This window comes from Typopeltis vanoorti, chromosome 3 (assembly GCF_054136105.1).
Source record: "Typopeltis vanoorti isolate ZY-2024b chromosome 3, IOZ_Tvanoo_1.0, whole genome shotgun sequence".
Classification (NCBI taxonomy): Eukaryota; Metazoa; Arthropoda; class Arachnida; order Uropygi; family Thelyphonidae; genus Typopeltis; species Typopeltis vanoorti.
In genome coordinates this window covers 108,921,548-108,938,135 of record NC_143551.1, presented here as the reverse complement: position 1 = coordinate 108,938,135, position 16,588 = coordinate 108,921,548, and the positions used below count along the sequence as shown (strand labels likewise).

Sequence of the window (16,588 nt, the reverse complement as noted above, 5' to 3'; positions counted from 1 at the left end):
TAATACACAATTCACTTCTACAGATAGGATACCCCCAGGAATAAGGAGTAACCAATCGATTCTGTAGGATTTTGGTTCTGAATGCCTACACAGTAAAATGTGTAAGTCTAGGTGTGAGCGTAAATTAGGATAGGATTGGATGCAGTTTTAATTCTGGTTCTCTTAATTAATTATGCATAAACTAGATTCTGTCATTTCTACTTTTGCCGGACTGGTTGGCCAAGTGGTTAGCTTATCCACTCTCCAGCCAAAAGACTCTGTGTTCGAATCCCTCCATGCCCACGGTGGGAAAATACTAGTGATGGTGGTGGAGTAGATGGTGTTGGTGTAGATGATACATTTCGCTGTAGTTGGTGGATTGAGTAGTGGCGAAGTAGAGTTGTAGAGTAGGTGCCCTCCTTCAATGAGTCTTGAACTCCCTGGAGGTGTCAAGAAGTAATAATAATAATCATAAGTTGATAATGAACATTGAAAAAAAACTGAAACAATGATATTCGAAGAGAAGAGGATGAAAAAGCAAATTAAGATCAATGGATGTGAGCTAGAAGAGGTTAGGAACTTTGCATATAACTAGACACGTGACAACATGTGTCTAGTTATATGTGAAAAAACTGAAACAATGATATTTGAAGAGAAGAGGATGAAAAAGCAATGGATGTGAGCTAGAAGAGGTTAGGAACTTCACATATAACTAGACACATGACAATATGACACATGATTTAGACTAACTGTAAAAAAAAAGAAGATTTTGGATAACAAAAGTGAACCTATAGGCAGTGGACAAGATATGAGAAAATAAATCAGTGAGCCTTCCCATAAAGCTTAGACTGCTAGGAACATGCACATTTATAAGTGTACTCTATGATTGTGAGACAGGGCTAATGATCAGAGACTGTGAGACGAATATTGACTTTGAAGAGGACATGTTATAGAAAGATTCTATGAATCAGAGGGTGCAAAAGGTAACAAATGAACTGTATAGCAAAGTAAACTGCAATTAGACTTTAATGCAGAAAATAATTCAAAGGAAACTAAAGATTTTGGGGCATATCTGCAGAATTATAACATTAGAAATATCAAGATCTTGATGCTTGATACAGTAGATTGTATAAACAGAAGAAGACATCCAAGGTGAGAGTGGGGTAGATGATGTGAAGGAATGGTGTCGAAAGTTTACAAAATTTGAGTCACCTGGCAATAGACAGAGAGAAATGGCAAAGAATATGAAACAAGAATCAGACACCAATGGCCATTGGACCTATGGGTGCTGATGATGATTATAGCATACTACGGCAATTTGATATAAAGTCATCTGCTTTACACATGTAGCCTAGTTGTGAAATTACTTCACTTTAGTTCTCATGCCTGGTGATGGATGAAAACAATAATATAATTTCTTGTTAAGTATGATTACTCTTTAAATAAGTGAAAAAAATTGAATACAGTTAATTATTTATTTTTAATATTGTAACCTGCATGTTATTAAATTTATCTGTGTATAATTCATAACTAAAACTTAGCTACGCTTCATTATCTTTAGTTAGAAATGTTTCTTAATCTCAGAAGCAGTCTTTTTTTATGCAGAATTCTTATATAGACTTTAGATTAAGAAATTACTTATCATATGACTGAGGGTAATCAAATAATTCATTTTATTTTTATTAGAAAATTACAGGAAAGGACATAATTTATACTGCTCTAGTTGGAAAGCCAAGTGAAATTACTTATCATCATTCAGAATATTGTGTTCTACATCAAGCTAAGAAATTAGAAATATCATCACCCATAAAAAGTCTATATGCCATTGGGTATTACTTTTTTCTCTTTTTAATCTTTATTTCTCATATTTGTGTTTTTTTGTTAATTCCATTTATATATATATATATATATATACACACACACACATACACGCAGTCCTCACTTTGCATTCAAAGGGAGTAAGCGGAGCTCCTTTAGCCCTAACTTTATGAAGATAGATGAGTATCTAGTTCCCATCCATGGTAGTGCTGGATGGGAACTAGATACTTATGACATCATGCAAGCTGAAACTGTGCAAAGTAATCACAATAATCAGTGGGAAAAATTACGGTTATTCTATGACCTTTAAAAATTTTTGTAAAACATTAAAAACTCTCTTACTGTTAGTTATAAATATATAAGGAAATGAAATAAAACAGTAAAGCTAATATTTATTTAGTACACTTTAATTTAAATCATTAGAAAAGTTGAGAATTAAAGTGTTTTATTTCTTTATAAAAAAACAAATACCAACAATAGTTTGAACGTTTGTCTTCTTGGAAGGTAACTTATGATATGGAGCAAGTATATTTCTATGCCTTGCTGAAGTATCAAAAGTTCCTGGTAAATAAGTCAGCTTGTGCTCTTAGAGAATACAGAGACAAATGTAAGAAAGCTAAACACTATAAAACTAGTTAAACAAAAGTCCTGGGAAAACTTTGGTAAGAACATAGAAAATAAATACCAAGAAGGTGGCAAGATATTCTGGAAGTTGTTGAAGAAGCTCAGAAATGGAGGAAAGAGTGTAAAAGGAAGAATTAGAGATGATAAAGATGACATTAAAACTGGAGAAAAAGATATTCTTGAAGCATGGAATATCATTTGAAAAATTGCTAAATAAAACTATCAGTGACAGCACAGTGGTATAAAACACTGACCAGGCATCCAATCAGAATACATATCCATACTTGAAGTAGAAAAAAAAGCCATCGAAAGCCTGAAATGTGGAAAGGCAGCCGGAATAAGTGATATTCAACAGAAATGCTCAAGTATGAAGGTATAAAAGTCTTACAGTAGCTGCACTGCATAGTTCAGAAGGCCTGGATAGAGGGGTGAATTCCAGATAGAGCTCTCATAGTACTCATTAAAACTGGTTCAAACACAAGACATTGTTCAAACCAGTTTTAACTGGTTTGAACACTGTCTTGTGTTCAAAATGAGTTTGAACCAGAGAAAGATCAGGGGCGTGAACAGATGGCATCAATGGCAATATCATATTAAAAATGAGGATATTCGGAAAGAACTTGACATTGTTAGCATCCAGGAATGTGTTAGCAGAGCTAATCTGAGGTGGTATGGCCCTTAAACAGAAGGAGAGGAAGGATTAGCGAAATAAGTGTTCTCTGACAGGTTGGCAGGAAAAAAAGACCCAGAGGAAGACCAAGATATAGGTGGATTAACATTTATACAGAAATATAAGATCTGATAATGTTGGAGTCTTGACTGGTACAGAGTGAGGAAAATTGTAGATAGGAAGTTAGTAATGATATAAGTTTCATGTAGTACTATCATATCCTGTACACCCCTTGAGGGTACATACATGTCAGGAATTTGAAGATGATGATACTGAAGTGGCATGCTCCTTTCCAAGTTTGGATAAACTTCCTACATTTTATTCTTGACACTGTCAATGTCATGAAATATTTTCGAGAGTTCATTTAATGTGAAGTTTTTTGCTGGCATAACTTGCTTCCTCTGGGACATGTTCATCCTTTTCATCACAACTATTTCCTCATTTATGTCGATAAATTTGCTTTCACTAAGTTCCTCTAGCTTGCATGTCTAGAGTATCTTGAACAGTAGCAGTGTCAACATTCCCAGTCAACTATTTTTTCTATAACTGTTTTTGTTTGATTCAAGTTCTGCAGTTATTCACACAGTGCAGTAAAAGTTTCTGCCATACCTCATGCATTTTACTCACTGTTACTTCCTGCCATGATGCATGAATATGTTCAGTTGCATGCTTTGTCACATTTCTACCAAAAACTCAGCTAAAGAAATTTCATGCTTTCCAGTTGTAGCATCAGTAGCCTGTCTCTGAAAGTCCTAAGATAATAGGCTTTAAAAGTTGAAATAGCTTCATTGTCCATTGACTGTGTTAATGAAATTGTGTTTGGTGGTTAAAAAACAAATTTTCACATTTTCATTCAAGTCCTCAAGAGAATCAGAGTGACCTGAAGCATTATCCAACAGTAGTAGTGCTTTAAAAGTTATTTTGCCTTCAGATATCTCTCTAATGCTGGACAAAAATATGATTGAAACTAATTTTGAAACAATGTTATTAACTCATGACCTTTTATTTGCATGCCAAATGATGGGTTGAGATGCTTTATTGTGATTTTTTAATGCTCTGGGATTCTCAGACCATTAGAGAAGCATAGGTTTTAATTTAAAGTCACCTTCTGCATTGCCTCCTGCTAAAAGAGTTAATCCATCTTTAACTGTATATAGCCACTTCATAATCCTATGTTTTTCATCACATAAATTCTTCATGGGGTTGCCTTCCTTAAAAGATCTGTCTCATCAACATTAAATATTCCATTACTAGTGTAAAATAAGATATGACACCCATCAATTTGCACAAAAAATACTCAGGTTTTTTTTTAGATAAATAATTTTAATTCATAACTGGAAAATGATTTTCGAGGAGTCCAAGATATTTCGTTTTTTATTTTTTTAATTTTTTTTTTGTGGGATAAAAATGGGAATAGAGTGACTGATACTGAGGACATAGTGTAATTATTCAATGAACACTTTATTGGAGTATTTCATCCTGGAGGAGTCAGTTTTAATGCTAGAGGGATAGGGCAGGTTTGAGGTTTAGAGGTACAGGAGGAGAGTGTGTTTCAAATACTGAGTACTCTGGATGTCAGTAAAGCTGTGGGACTGGATGGTATTTCACCACGAGTTTTGAGAGAATGTGCTAGGGAACTGACAGTGCCTTTGACCTGGCTTTCCAATGAAAGTCTGGCTGCAGGAAAGGTGCCCATGGAATGGAAGGAAGGTAAGATAGTGCCATTGCATAAGGGCAGTAGCAGACTGGAAGTGTCTAATTATAGGCCAGTTTGTGTGTCATCAGTAGTTAGTAAGATCTTGGAGAGAGTAGAGAAGGACCGTATGCAAAATTGGGCAGATGAGGGTAATGTTATCTGTGCGAGTCAACATGGATTTGTGAAGGGGCGTTCTTGTTTTAGCAATATGCTAGCCTTTTATGATAAAGTTACAAGAGCATTAGATGAGGGAAAGTCATATACTGCCATTTTCTTAGACTTAGCAAAGGCATTTGACAGGGTGCCACACGATAAGCTGATATTTAAGTTGCAGCACATGGGTCTGGATGTCAGGTTGGTGAATTGGATTCAGGATTGGCTGTCCAATAGGTATCAGAGAGTTGTGTATGGTGGGGTAGTTTCAAGGAAGCAGAGGCTTACGAGTGGGGTCCCACAGGGCTCAGTACTGGGACTTATATTGTTTAACCTTTATATCATTGACATTGTCAGTGGATTGCAAGGGGATATTCAGTTGTTTGGGGATGATGCAAAGCTGGGAAGGATTATTAGTAATAGTGCAGATGCGGCAGCCGTGCAAGAGGATTTGAATAAGCTAGATAGATGGGCAAATGAATGGGAGTGTCGGTTTAATGCAGCAAAATGTAAGGTCTTGAGGTTTGCGAAACATCGATGGGACAACACTGTATACTCTATTGGAGGAAGCAGGGGAGACAAGAGATCTGGGGTTGATGATTGATAAAAACCTGAAATTTAGGGGACATATTGCAAAGGTGGTGAAGGTAACACAGAGGATTGCTGCAATAATGAGAAGGACGCTGACTTGCAGAGATAAAACAGTTATCATTCCGTTGTATAAGACCCTGATCAGACCACACTCGGACTATTGTTCTTAGATTTGGTCCCCAGGATTTGAAGGGGATAAATTAACTGTGGAAAGGGCACAAAGGCAGATAACAAAGATGGTTTCAGGAGTGTAATGATAGTTATGAGGATCAGCTGAGGGAATGTGGACTTCAGAGTTTGGTGGATAGAAGGAGAGGTGATATGATTGAGACTTTTAAACTATTGAGAGGTGGTTACAGGGTTCACACTGGAGGAGTTCTTTTGCTTGGTTGAACAGCAGGAAGGAGTGATGACAAGAGGCTATCCCTGGAAGTTACAAAAGGAAACTGTGCACAAGAGGGTGAGGAGTGGTTTCTTTGCATGGAGGGTGGTTGAACCACGGAATGCATTGCCTGATGGAGTGGTGAGAGCGAGAACGTTAAATGAGTTTAAGGAGTGGTATGATAGACTTTGTGTTTCTCAGGGGGGGGGGGTGACCTCTGCTCGATGAGTCTTGATAGACTTTGTGTTTCTTAGGAAGGACCTCCCACGATGAGTCTTTTGACTCCATGGAGGCCTGAATGATGATGATAATAAATAATTTGTCAGTCATAATAACCATCTGTCCTAACTAATCCTTGGAATCAGGAATTTCAAAGCAGCATCCTTATTTGTGCTAGCAACTTCACCAGATAGCAACATTAATCAATTCATGCTGACTTCTGAAACAATGAGACTAGCCTTTACTGGCAGTAAAAGATTCTTCAGTCTCATTGTAATTACTTTCTTTCAATATGGCAACTAACTTCAATGCTTTGGCATGAATGCTAGCTTAGCTGATTTTTTTTTTATTTGTTTTTTATTTATTTTATTTTTTTTATAGACTTCAATCCAAAGTAGATTCTCCATTTCAACTATAAGCTGATTTCTGTTCCTAATGCAATTTAAACTGAAAGATGTTGAAGTGACTTTACCTTATTTATTAGACTTTTTCAATATGGTTCATACCACAGCTTCATGCAGAGCTAGGTCTTGTCCTGTGTTTGCTTTGCTGTCTCCTGTTTTTGAAATCTTCCTATCAAATCATTCAATTTCACTTCCAATGATATCACTTTTTGTTTCTTTGCTGCACTTTGATCTTTGTTGCCAATTCCCTCTTTTGATTATCCATTTTTGTACAATGTCACATGAGTTTGTTACTGGGAGACAAATAGACAACACCACTACATGCATGAACTGAATAACAGACACGGCGACCAATCGCCAACTGCTTCCTTCAGCTCCCTACTCCCTTCTTGCTTTTCCTATCTTCAAAAAAAAATATCATATTCCTCCATTTCTGTTCCCATCAAGATGCCATTCTCATCTGACCATGTTTCACTTATTCCAACTATTTTCAGGCATATAAACTCAATCAGTGCAACAATTTCATCTTCTTTGCTTCTGATACTTCTGGCATTCATAAATACACAAGTTATTTCTTGTCCTATAACAATCCTACTCATGCTCTCCTCCATCTGTGACTTCTCACCTGCTCATGTCTGCTCATCTTCTTCCCCTACATATCCCTCCTAACCCCCAACCCCATGTATTCCTGATCATTCCATTCCTATGCTGACCATCTACATATATACATTTATTACCACTTTCAGAATCCACTCTCATTATACCATGTCTCCTTGACCCACCTCATTTCCCTTTCCAACTTTCATTCCTGTTCTCACGTTCTCTCTATTCCCAACTACCTCAGTTTCACATAGTCCACTCTTCTGGTCATTGTTTGCATCACTCATTTAAACTTTTCTCTAGCAGCAACCTTTCCAAATGACTTACTCCAAAACCATTCAGATAAACTCCATCACTCTTATACAGTTCCATTTGTCCATCGTCCCATACGTTCACAAACTGCACTCCTTCACACATTTCTGCTAACATTCCATTCAAGTTCTTTTGCTCTCTCTACTGCAACTCATCATTGTCATACTTGAGCACCACACAAACTGCCTTTCCCTACCACACTGTTGTCTTTCACTCTCCTCAATAATATCGTGATATCCAATCTCAAATTCTTCCTATGCCCAACCAAGTTATTCATCCCAACTACACCATTAACTTCCTTACTCACTCACTTCTCACATCCAGTGCATGAATTATCCTGTTCATTCTCCTTGTGTCCCCCCTCTCTCCATCACACCTTTTATGATAGAATCCCTATACAGTGCTATTCTTGAGTCATTCGCTACTTTTTTTCTCTCTACTATCTTTCAGTTTATTCTTTCACACTTTTCCATTCATATCGATCATACTTTTAATTTCATTCTGTACATGTCTCATTTCATTCCTCATCTTAAATATTTCATTCTTTAACTCTTGCATTCCAGCTATTGCCCAGTCAGTCAGGCACATTTCTGCTTCCATAATTACACCCATTCCTTTTTTTATCATTTCTATATTCATAGTCACATTATTACAGTCGTCTTTCACACTGTATCTGGTATTCTTCACTTCATATTCCTGACTTTCACTGAAATCACCACAATCCATTAACATTAGACAAATCACAATTTCTACCGACCCTCACTCTCTCACTTCTCTTGATTAATCTCTCAATAAACACCTCTGCCATGCTACATATTACATTCCTGTCAAAGGAAGCATCTTGTTAAAATCAACACCACTCAACAGACTCGATTTTCGTGCTGTTCATGTTTCTTTTTTTTTTTTTCCCTTTGTTACCTGTTATTCTGAAAAAGTGCTTCGAAATTGATTAACTGCGAAATGCAAACATGCCACACTCTATCATAACCAAACCAGACTAAAATTACACAAAAGTTATAATTTATTGATAACAATTAACATCAAAACTTCTCTTTTTTTTGTAGACCATATGTTGCAGGAGACTGAACTGTTTTCCCTTTAACAGTAAAAATCTATTTAGTGATTTATAATTTATTGTGATATCTTATTTAGTGATTTGTGTACTGAAGGTCTAGCAGCAAAATTTGTACTTGATTCATCTACTCAGAATTAATATACTATGGTAATTGAAATTTGAACCATGTTGTTTGGGGACTGGTGTTATTTAATTAAACCATGGTAGCTGAAATTCTTGCATATCAGATCTGTGCAGGGCGAGGACTGCCTATATATATTACTATTACCACAGGCAACTCCAAGAAGTCCTTCAACTCATCGAGGGAGGCCCTAAACATCATGTCAAGATCTATCCAACATTTGCACAGTATCTATCATACTTTGCTTTGAACTCATTCACAGTCATGGCACCCACAACAGACTCTGGCAACCTATTCCACTCATTCACCACTCTCCAAGCAAAAACCCTAGTTCTAATACCCTTCTTAACTACATTCTTACTCAGTTTCCATGGATGGTCCCTAGTTTTCCCACCAATACACCTGTTCTGAAAAATTTCCTCTGAATTAATCTTGTAAAAACCCCTCAGTAATTTGTATGTCTCAATCATATCACACCTTTTCTGCCTATTGACCAGTTTCTGTAACCCACAAATCTTCAACTTGTACTTTAAGGTTCATTCCATAGACCTGCTACCATCTTGGTCTCTTGCCTCTGGATCCTCTCCACCTCCTCCTCATCACCAAGAAACCCTGGTGCCCAGATCTGTGCACAGTAGTCAAGATGGTTTTATCAAAGCTCAATAAAGAGGAACAGTAACCTGCTCGTCAAAGTATTCTTCAGTAACCAAGTGATCTGATGAGCTGCTTTAGCCACGTTTGCTATATGTCCCCTAAACTTTAAACCCCATCCACTAACACTTCCAAGTCTCTGACTTTGTCAATATCTTGGAGTATAGTTCCACCTTTGTTGATATACAGCTGGTGATCTTTTCACCCAAAAATGCATAAGCTTTCACTTTGCCACATTAAACTGACATCCATTTTTTCCCAGTCTGCCAATCTATCCAAATCATCTTGTAAAATTTGACATCATCTGTATTAACTATTGCTCTACCCAACTTTGCATCATCGACAAATAACTAAATAGTTCCTCTCGGATCATTTTTATAGCATTAATGGACAAATTAAATAGCACTTCAAGAACAGAACCCTGCAGCAAACCACTAGTCATTAGCCTTCTTTGGACTCTACTCCTGAATAAATTACTCTCTAATATTTCTCCATCAACCACCCGCCTATCCATCTCAACAATCCCCTATCCAATCCCATGTGCTGCAGTTTACTGATTAGAATTCCACGTGTTATCCTGTCAAAGGCCTTTGCAAATTCCAGCAGTATTACTATAAGCCCAAAAAAAAAAAAAAAAAAACCTTTATCCAACTCAGCTGTCACTGTATTATAAAACGTGAGCAAGTTACTGAGGCATGACCTACTTCACAAAACCATGCTCCCCCTGCCAATACAGTATCCCATTTCCATCTATCTATTGCTGTATTTTGCTCTTCTCCAATACTTGGACAACAACTGCTGATGTACTGATCAGTTGGTAATTTGTCACATCAGTCTTGGTCCTCCTTTATGCAATCGAACTTTTTTCCCCTTCTTTCCACCCCCTTGGGACTAACCCATAGCTTAGATTTAGATTAAACAATATGGTCAAGGGCACTGACAGTTATCTTGCTGCTTCAAGTAAAACATGAACTGGTATACCATCCAATCCCACAGCTGTGTTCACATGAAGGTTCTGTAATATGCTATGCACCTCCATTTCATTTACCTCATTTCTCGTATAAGCCTTTGACTATCTCATTCCTGCAACAACACCACTTGAATGATATACTCTTGCATATATATACACATGATATATTTAAATTTATATATTTTGTTTTTTCTGAGAAATTAGATGTCCAATTGTTTTAATTTTCATAATATACTGATAATTTATACTTTATAGTAAGAGTGGTTATGACTTTATTTAAATATAGAAAAATTCAGAAGCTCATTTTTGAATATGCTATAGTAGATAAAAAATATAGTGATGATTATAATATTTTAATGACCATAATAACCATATGAATTCTTTTAACTAAGTGGTCTCATTATGAGTAATAATGAATTGCAAATTTTCATGCTTTCTAGTTCTGAATGATTCAGACTTTCATTTTATGGTGTCTTTTTTTGTTGTTGTTTATTTTGTATACTCAAAAAAAAAAAAAAAAATTGATAATTACAACTTTTCACTTTTTTTAAATGTGATTTGTTTTTAATTTCCAGCGCTGTATTCCAGTTAAACTATATTGCAATAAGTTCAACAACTCATGTGAAATACTTTATTTTGTTTAAGTGTGTGATGTTAAATGTAAGACTGTTCTGTTTCAGTACATTATACTTGACAAGAAAGTATATTCTTCTTTAATCCCTTTGCCCAAGTGTCTGCATGTGAAGTAACTTCATGATTAGACTACTTGTGTATATAGAAATGGTTGCCTTAGTATCCCAGAATGTAAAGCTCATTATGAGATGAGCTTTACAGTCACTAAGGATGTATATATAGCTATGCATTAAAGGAAGGGTTGCCATCTGGACTAGTTTGTACCTTTATTTGAAGTTTCATCAATTGATGTGAAGTCAACTGCCTTTATATATACAAGTAGCCTAGTCATGAAGATACTTCATGTGCAAACTTTGAATGGAATATAATCTGTATAGTTTTTGTTTTCAGAGAGAGGTTACTTTCTTTATGATCATGCTACCCTACATATCTTTGAAAGCAGCTCAAGTCATGACCAGTTTGTCCACTGTGTTTATGCTTGCATAAACTAACTGCATATATTAACTAAAAGTCTTTTTTTTATTTATAGTGAAAGTGGATATGTTTATTTAGAATGAAAGTAGGTATTGTTTATTCAGAGTACTAAAAAATAAGTTTCAGTGGAGCATTGTTTTTTTGTATGTGATATATTTTTTTTATTTTTAATTTTTTTTATATGCACATAATGAACACTGAATCAGAAATTTTTATACAGTGGTTTCTATATGGGCATTTGACTGCCAATACTGATCATCTTCAATTCCCTGAGCATAGTTTGGTGAGGTGTGGATTAGGATGAGCCTTCATTAAATGGTTCAGTCAATTGCTACACACAAAGTTCTGTTTGTCAATACAGTCCTTCTCGACAATGGCGATCTCATTCCTGACAGACTGTTTTATACATTATGCCTCTTAGACAAGCAATATAAGTTATTTTTCCACTGAGTAAACACCTTGGGCTTCTCCCCATGTGAGAAAATAGTCAGTGCTGCTGTTTGCAAAATTGTGGTTCTAGCCAGACAGGCACCCACAATAAGCCTTTTATTGAATTCCTAAAGATCCTTTGTTTTTCTCATTATGATCAACACTATTAATGATTACTGGCCAGCAGCATTCTTAAATAGTTGCCTAGAACATGTGGTGATGCATGTGCCCAAGTATTTTGCATATACGCTGCATTAGTGACATTTATATATATCTGCATAACGATTTCTAATTCAGTGGCTGGTATGTGTAGACTTATACCTTTCAAATGGCATCAAGGAAGAACTTAATAAATACACGTGTGTGTGTGTGTGTGTGTGTGTGTGTGTGTGTGTGTGTGTGTGTGTGTGTGTGTGTGTGTGTGTGTGTGTGTGTGTGTGTTTACACAAAATATAACAGCAGAAAAATATGTAAGCTTTAATGGATGTGTGCACTAGACATATTAAAATAAGTTTCACAGCTTACATATGCAACAAAATTATAATTTTTTCAAAAATTCCAATATTAGTTATTAAATTTTTTTTAATCTATGCAACTTACTACACTTATTCCTTTAAACTCTAATAGTGTAATATCATATACTTTAGCTGCGACCAAGACATGACCTAATGTACCCATGATTTATGACTCATTACTTTGATTATCTTTTGAATGTAGTTAACGGTCTATCTACCTGGCGATATCCATATAATGTTTGATGAAACATATTGGAGTTTTTTAATAAATTCTATATAATTTTTGTTACATGTGGAAGCTGTGAAATTTACTTTAATATGTAAGCTGTGTAAAATATTTCCCTGTTAATGTCTAAATATGCTTCTTCCCATTCAGAACATTATTTTCACTTACCAATATAAATAAGTATTTCATTTGTTCTCTGAAACAGCTACAAAATTCCTTATGGAAAGGGAATAAATTTTTTATTTCATACTACAGAATTGTGTTAGCCATTATTTTGTTGTGAGTAGAACAAATAAATATAGTAACTAGTATTGATGAGAGAGGCATATATGTCACATATCCTATTTCTGAATTTTACAAAAGTATTTGGGTGCCACTATGATAATTGATATTTGAATTGCATTGTATGAGTTTAGATATTGGGTTAGTTGTTGGTGGATTGGATTAGAAACTGGCTTTCTGATTGATATCAGACGATTTGTGTATCAAGGGGAAGAAAGGCTACAAGTGGAGTTCCTAAAGATTCATGCCTGAAATGTTCAACCTTTATGTCAGTGATATTATCACTGGAATATACAATTTAATCTTTCTCTATAGCCAACTCAGAGAGACCACAGAAATACTTTGTTATAGAGGATAGTTTGCAACAGTGAATTTTCTTGGAATTGCATTTTACCTGTGGGTTTTACTTGAGACTTTTCAGTAGTTTGTTATAGGGAATGAGTGAGTTTGTTTTAATGGTGTTTGCTATAGTGAGAATGGGCTGTATATAATTGTTTGCAGATGTTATGAAGCTTGGAAGGATATTATAATATTGTGAATGCCTTGGCTCATTAGAGAAGAATTTGAACTAAGCATGAAACATGAGTAGTTGAATGGAGATATTGGTTTAATGCAACCAGTTGTAAGATTTGAAATTTGGAAGCTTGCCTTAGACAGTACAGTCTATCTTATCATCCCTTAAAATAATTGCATGTTTATAACTGTCCTTTCAGGCAATGTATACCATGGTCCTACTATTCTCCATGTAAAAATGTTATTTCTGTCATTTGACTAAGAGGTAAAGGAAACATTGAGATCTTGATGTGATTTTAGATTGAAATTTGAAGTTCGGGAGACATATTGCAAAGCTGTGAAGATATCCCAAAGGATTGTTGCAATACTGAGAAAGACATTGACCAGCCAAGATCAGGATTGTAGTTCCATTTTATAAGGCTCTGATCAGACCATGTCTTGGTTACTGTGCTCAGATCTGAACACTAAGGTTTGAAAGAGTTGAAATAATGTTGGAAGAGGGTACAGAGGTGAATAACAATAATGATATTTGAATTGCAGGATAGACTGAGAGTGTATAATCTGCAGAGTCTAGATAGAAAATGAAAAAAGTGATAGGTTTGAGACATTTAAATGGTTGAAAGGTATATATACTAGGGATTATTATTATTAACATTTGACCTCCATGGAGTTGGACTCATTGTGGGAGGTACACACTATTGCATACAATGCTCACCCAACTGCTTTAAACTGATTTGATGTGTCTGTACCCACACACACACACACACACACACACACACTCTCATTCCAATGCATTCCACTCACCAATCACTCTCCATGCAAAGAACCTGCTCCTCACTCCTCTGCTCACACCCTCCTTATACAGTTTCCAGCGATGGCCTCTTGTTCTACCCCCCCCCCCTCTCTCTCTCTCTCTCTCATTCTATGAAAAATCTCTTCCATGTCGACCTGATAACAATCCCTGACTAGCTTATATATTTCAGTCATATCCCCCCCCCCTTCCTCCTATTCACATGAAATCCTGGAAACCAAATCTGTACACAATACTCCATATGAAGCCTGATGATCAAGGCCTTATACAATGGCATCATAACCTCTCTATTTCTACATGTCAAGATCCTCTGCATCATTGCCATTATCTGATGTGACATCTTCACAACTTGTGCAATGTGGCCCCTGAATTTTAGGTCCATGTCCACCATCACTCCTCTACTTCCTTTAAAGTTTTCCCACAAAGTGCATACTTTGCATCCTATCGTTGCTTACCAAATCTCAAAACCTTGCACTTTGCAACGTTGAACTGACTATTTCACTTACCTGCCCATTCATGCAATCTATTCAAGTCCTCTTGTAAGGCTATAACATCCACTTGACTCTGCATTTCTCTTCCCCCAGTTCTGCATCATCTGCACACAGCTGCATATCACTAGTTAAACCCATTCCAATATCATTAACGTACAAATTGAACAACAATGCCCCCAAAACTAACCCCTGCAGCACACTACTAGTGATCTTTCTCTTTCGGGATACCGCACTCTCCATATACAACTTTCTGATACCTGTCCGACAGCCAGTCACTGATCCAACTCAGAAGTCTGCTTCAATTTATTTAAGAGCTTACCGTGTAGCAGTCTATCAAAAGCCTTTGCAAAATATAAGTACACCACTTTATATGCATTTCCCCTGTTCAAGGTATTTGTCACCTTGTTATAGTACATAAGTAAGTTAGTAAAACATGATCTCATAACTCCCTTTAACAAATCCATGGTGATAACCACAGAGAATATTGCTGTTGTCAACCCATTTCTGTATCCTACTTCTTACCAATCTCTCCAGGACCTTCACCACAACTCCAGATATACAGACTGGTCTATAGTTGGAAGCTACAGCCTTATCACCACCTTTATGTAGTGGAACAATTTTACCCTCCTTCCACTCCCTATCGCCTTATCAACATCAAGGTTATTTATTTCCTCAAATACCTCCTGCTCACTCATAATTAAGTCATCCCCTTCTATGTCCTCTACACTTAATTTCCTCATGATTCCACCTTGATTAGGATGAAATATCCTTATAAATTAATTATAAATATCCTTATAAATCTATTCTACCACTTTCATCCATTAACTTCATCTTACCATATCATTCTTCCTTCTACCTGTTGTATATCTGGAAAAAAAAAAACTCTCTAGAGTTTTTCTTTGCCTGATTTGCCAATTTCTTTCATGCTCTACTTTTGTTTTAATTATTACTAACTGAGTCACTTTCCTAGTTTGTTCTTTATACTCTTCATGTGACTGGTTATTACCATTATTCATCTTGTACTTCCTCCAGAGTACTATTTTTTTACAGATTGAGGGATACTGTGGAAATTTTTCACATGATAGAATTGCAGGGAAGGGGTACCAGGACAAGAGGCCTTTGGGTGTGCGTGCATGCATAGTGTTTACTACTAATAATAATATATTGCAAAGAAGCAGATATACATTTTATTTATTTTTGATTTCAATTAATTTGCACTTAAAATAATCTATGTAAACTATGCCAATTCATTCAAGTTGATTGATTTCATTTGTGCTGTTATTTTAGGCATTTAATGAGATATTCAAAAAGTATAAATTATATATTTAGTTTAATCCTTTGTCCAAGTGTAAGCAAACAAAGTTTGCGTTTGAGGTATCTTCAGGACTAGGACAACTCATAGCAAAGGTGGACTAAATTCTCATCACGTTCCTTAGTATCCCATAATAAAAACACATCTCCTTGCATACGGAAATATGAGTTCTGCTTTGCTTCAACCTTGGTATCACCTCTGGGTCTGGCTCCCACTGAAGAGACCTCAATAAAGGTCGAAACCGGTTTAGGTAGTGACCCTTCCCATAATGCATAGCATTATACATATCTCCTTGCTTTGTTTGCTTACACTTGGATAAAGGATTAAATTAAATATATATAATTTATAGTCTAACCAAGTGGGAAAAAACTTCCAACAATTCAAAAAGTAGTTATTATTATTAATTACAGGTATCTCCGTAGAGTCAGTAGACTCATCAAAGGGAGACCGAAACTATCAAAACAGTATCTATCATACCGCTTCTTGAATTCATTTACAGATGAAGAACTCGTAACTGAGTCAGACAATGCATTCCCCCACTCACCACCCTCCAAGCAAAAAATTTATTTCTCACACTCTTGTTAACCACACTTTTCCTTAATTTCCAGGGATGACCTCTTGTTCTTCCATCACTATC

General features: G+C 35.9%; 1 protein-coding gene across 1 annotated transcript in view; it reads left to right on the top strand.

Moving 5' to 3' along the window:
* Positions 1-16,588, top strand: part of LOC150108459 (haloacid dehalogenase-like hydrolase domain-containing 5) — a 156,080-nt gene that overhangs the window by 102,528 nt on the left and 36,964 nt on the right. Inside the window, exon 8 of the mRNA XM_090390471.1 lies at positions 1,666-1,808. Coding sequence (XP_090246597.1) covers positions 1,666-1,808 — 143 coding nt within the window. The remainder of the gene's footprint in view (positions 1-1,665; positions 1,809-16,588) is intronic.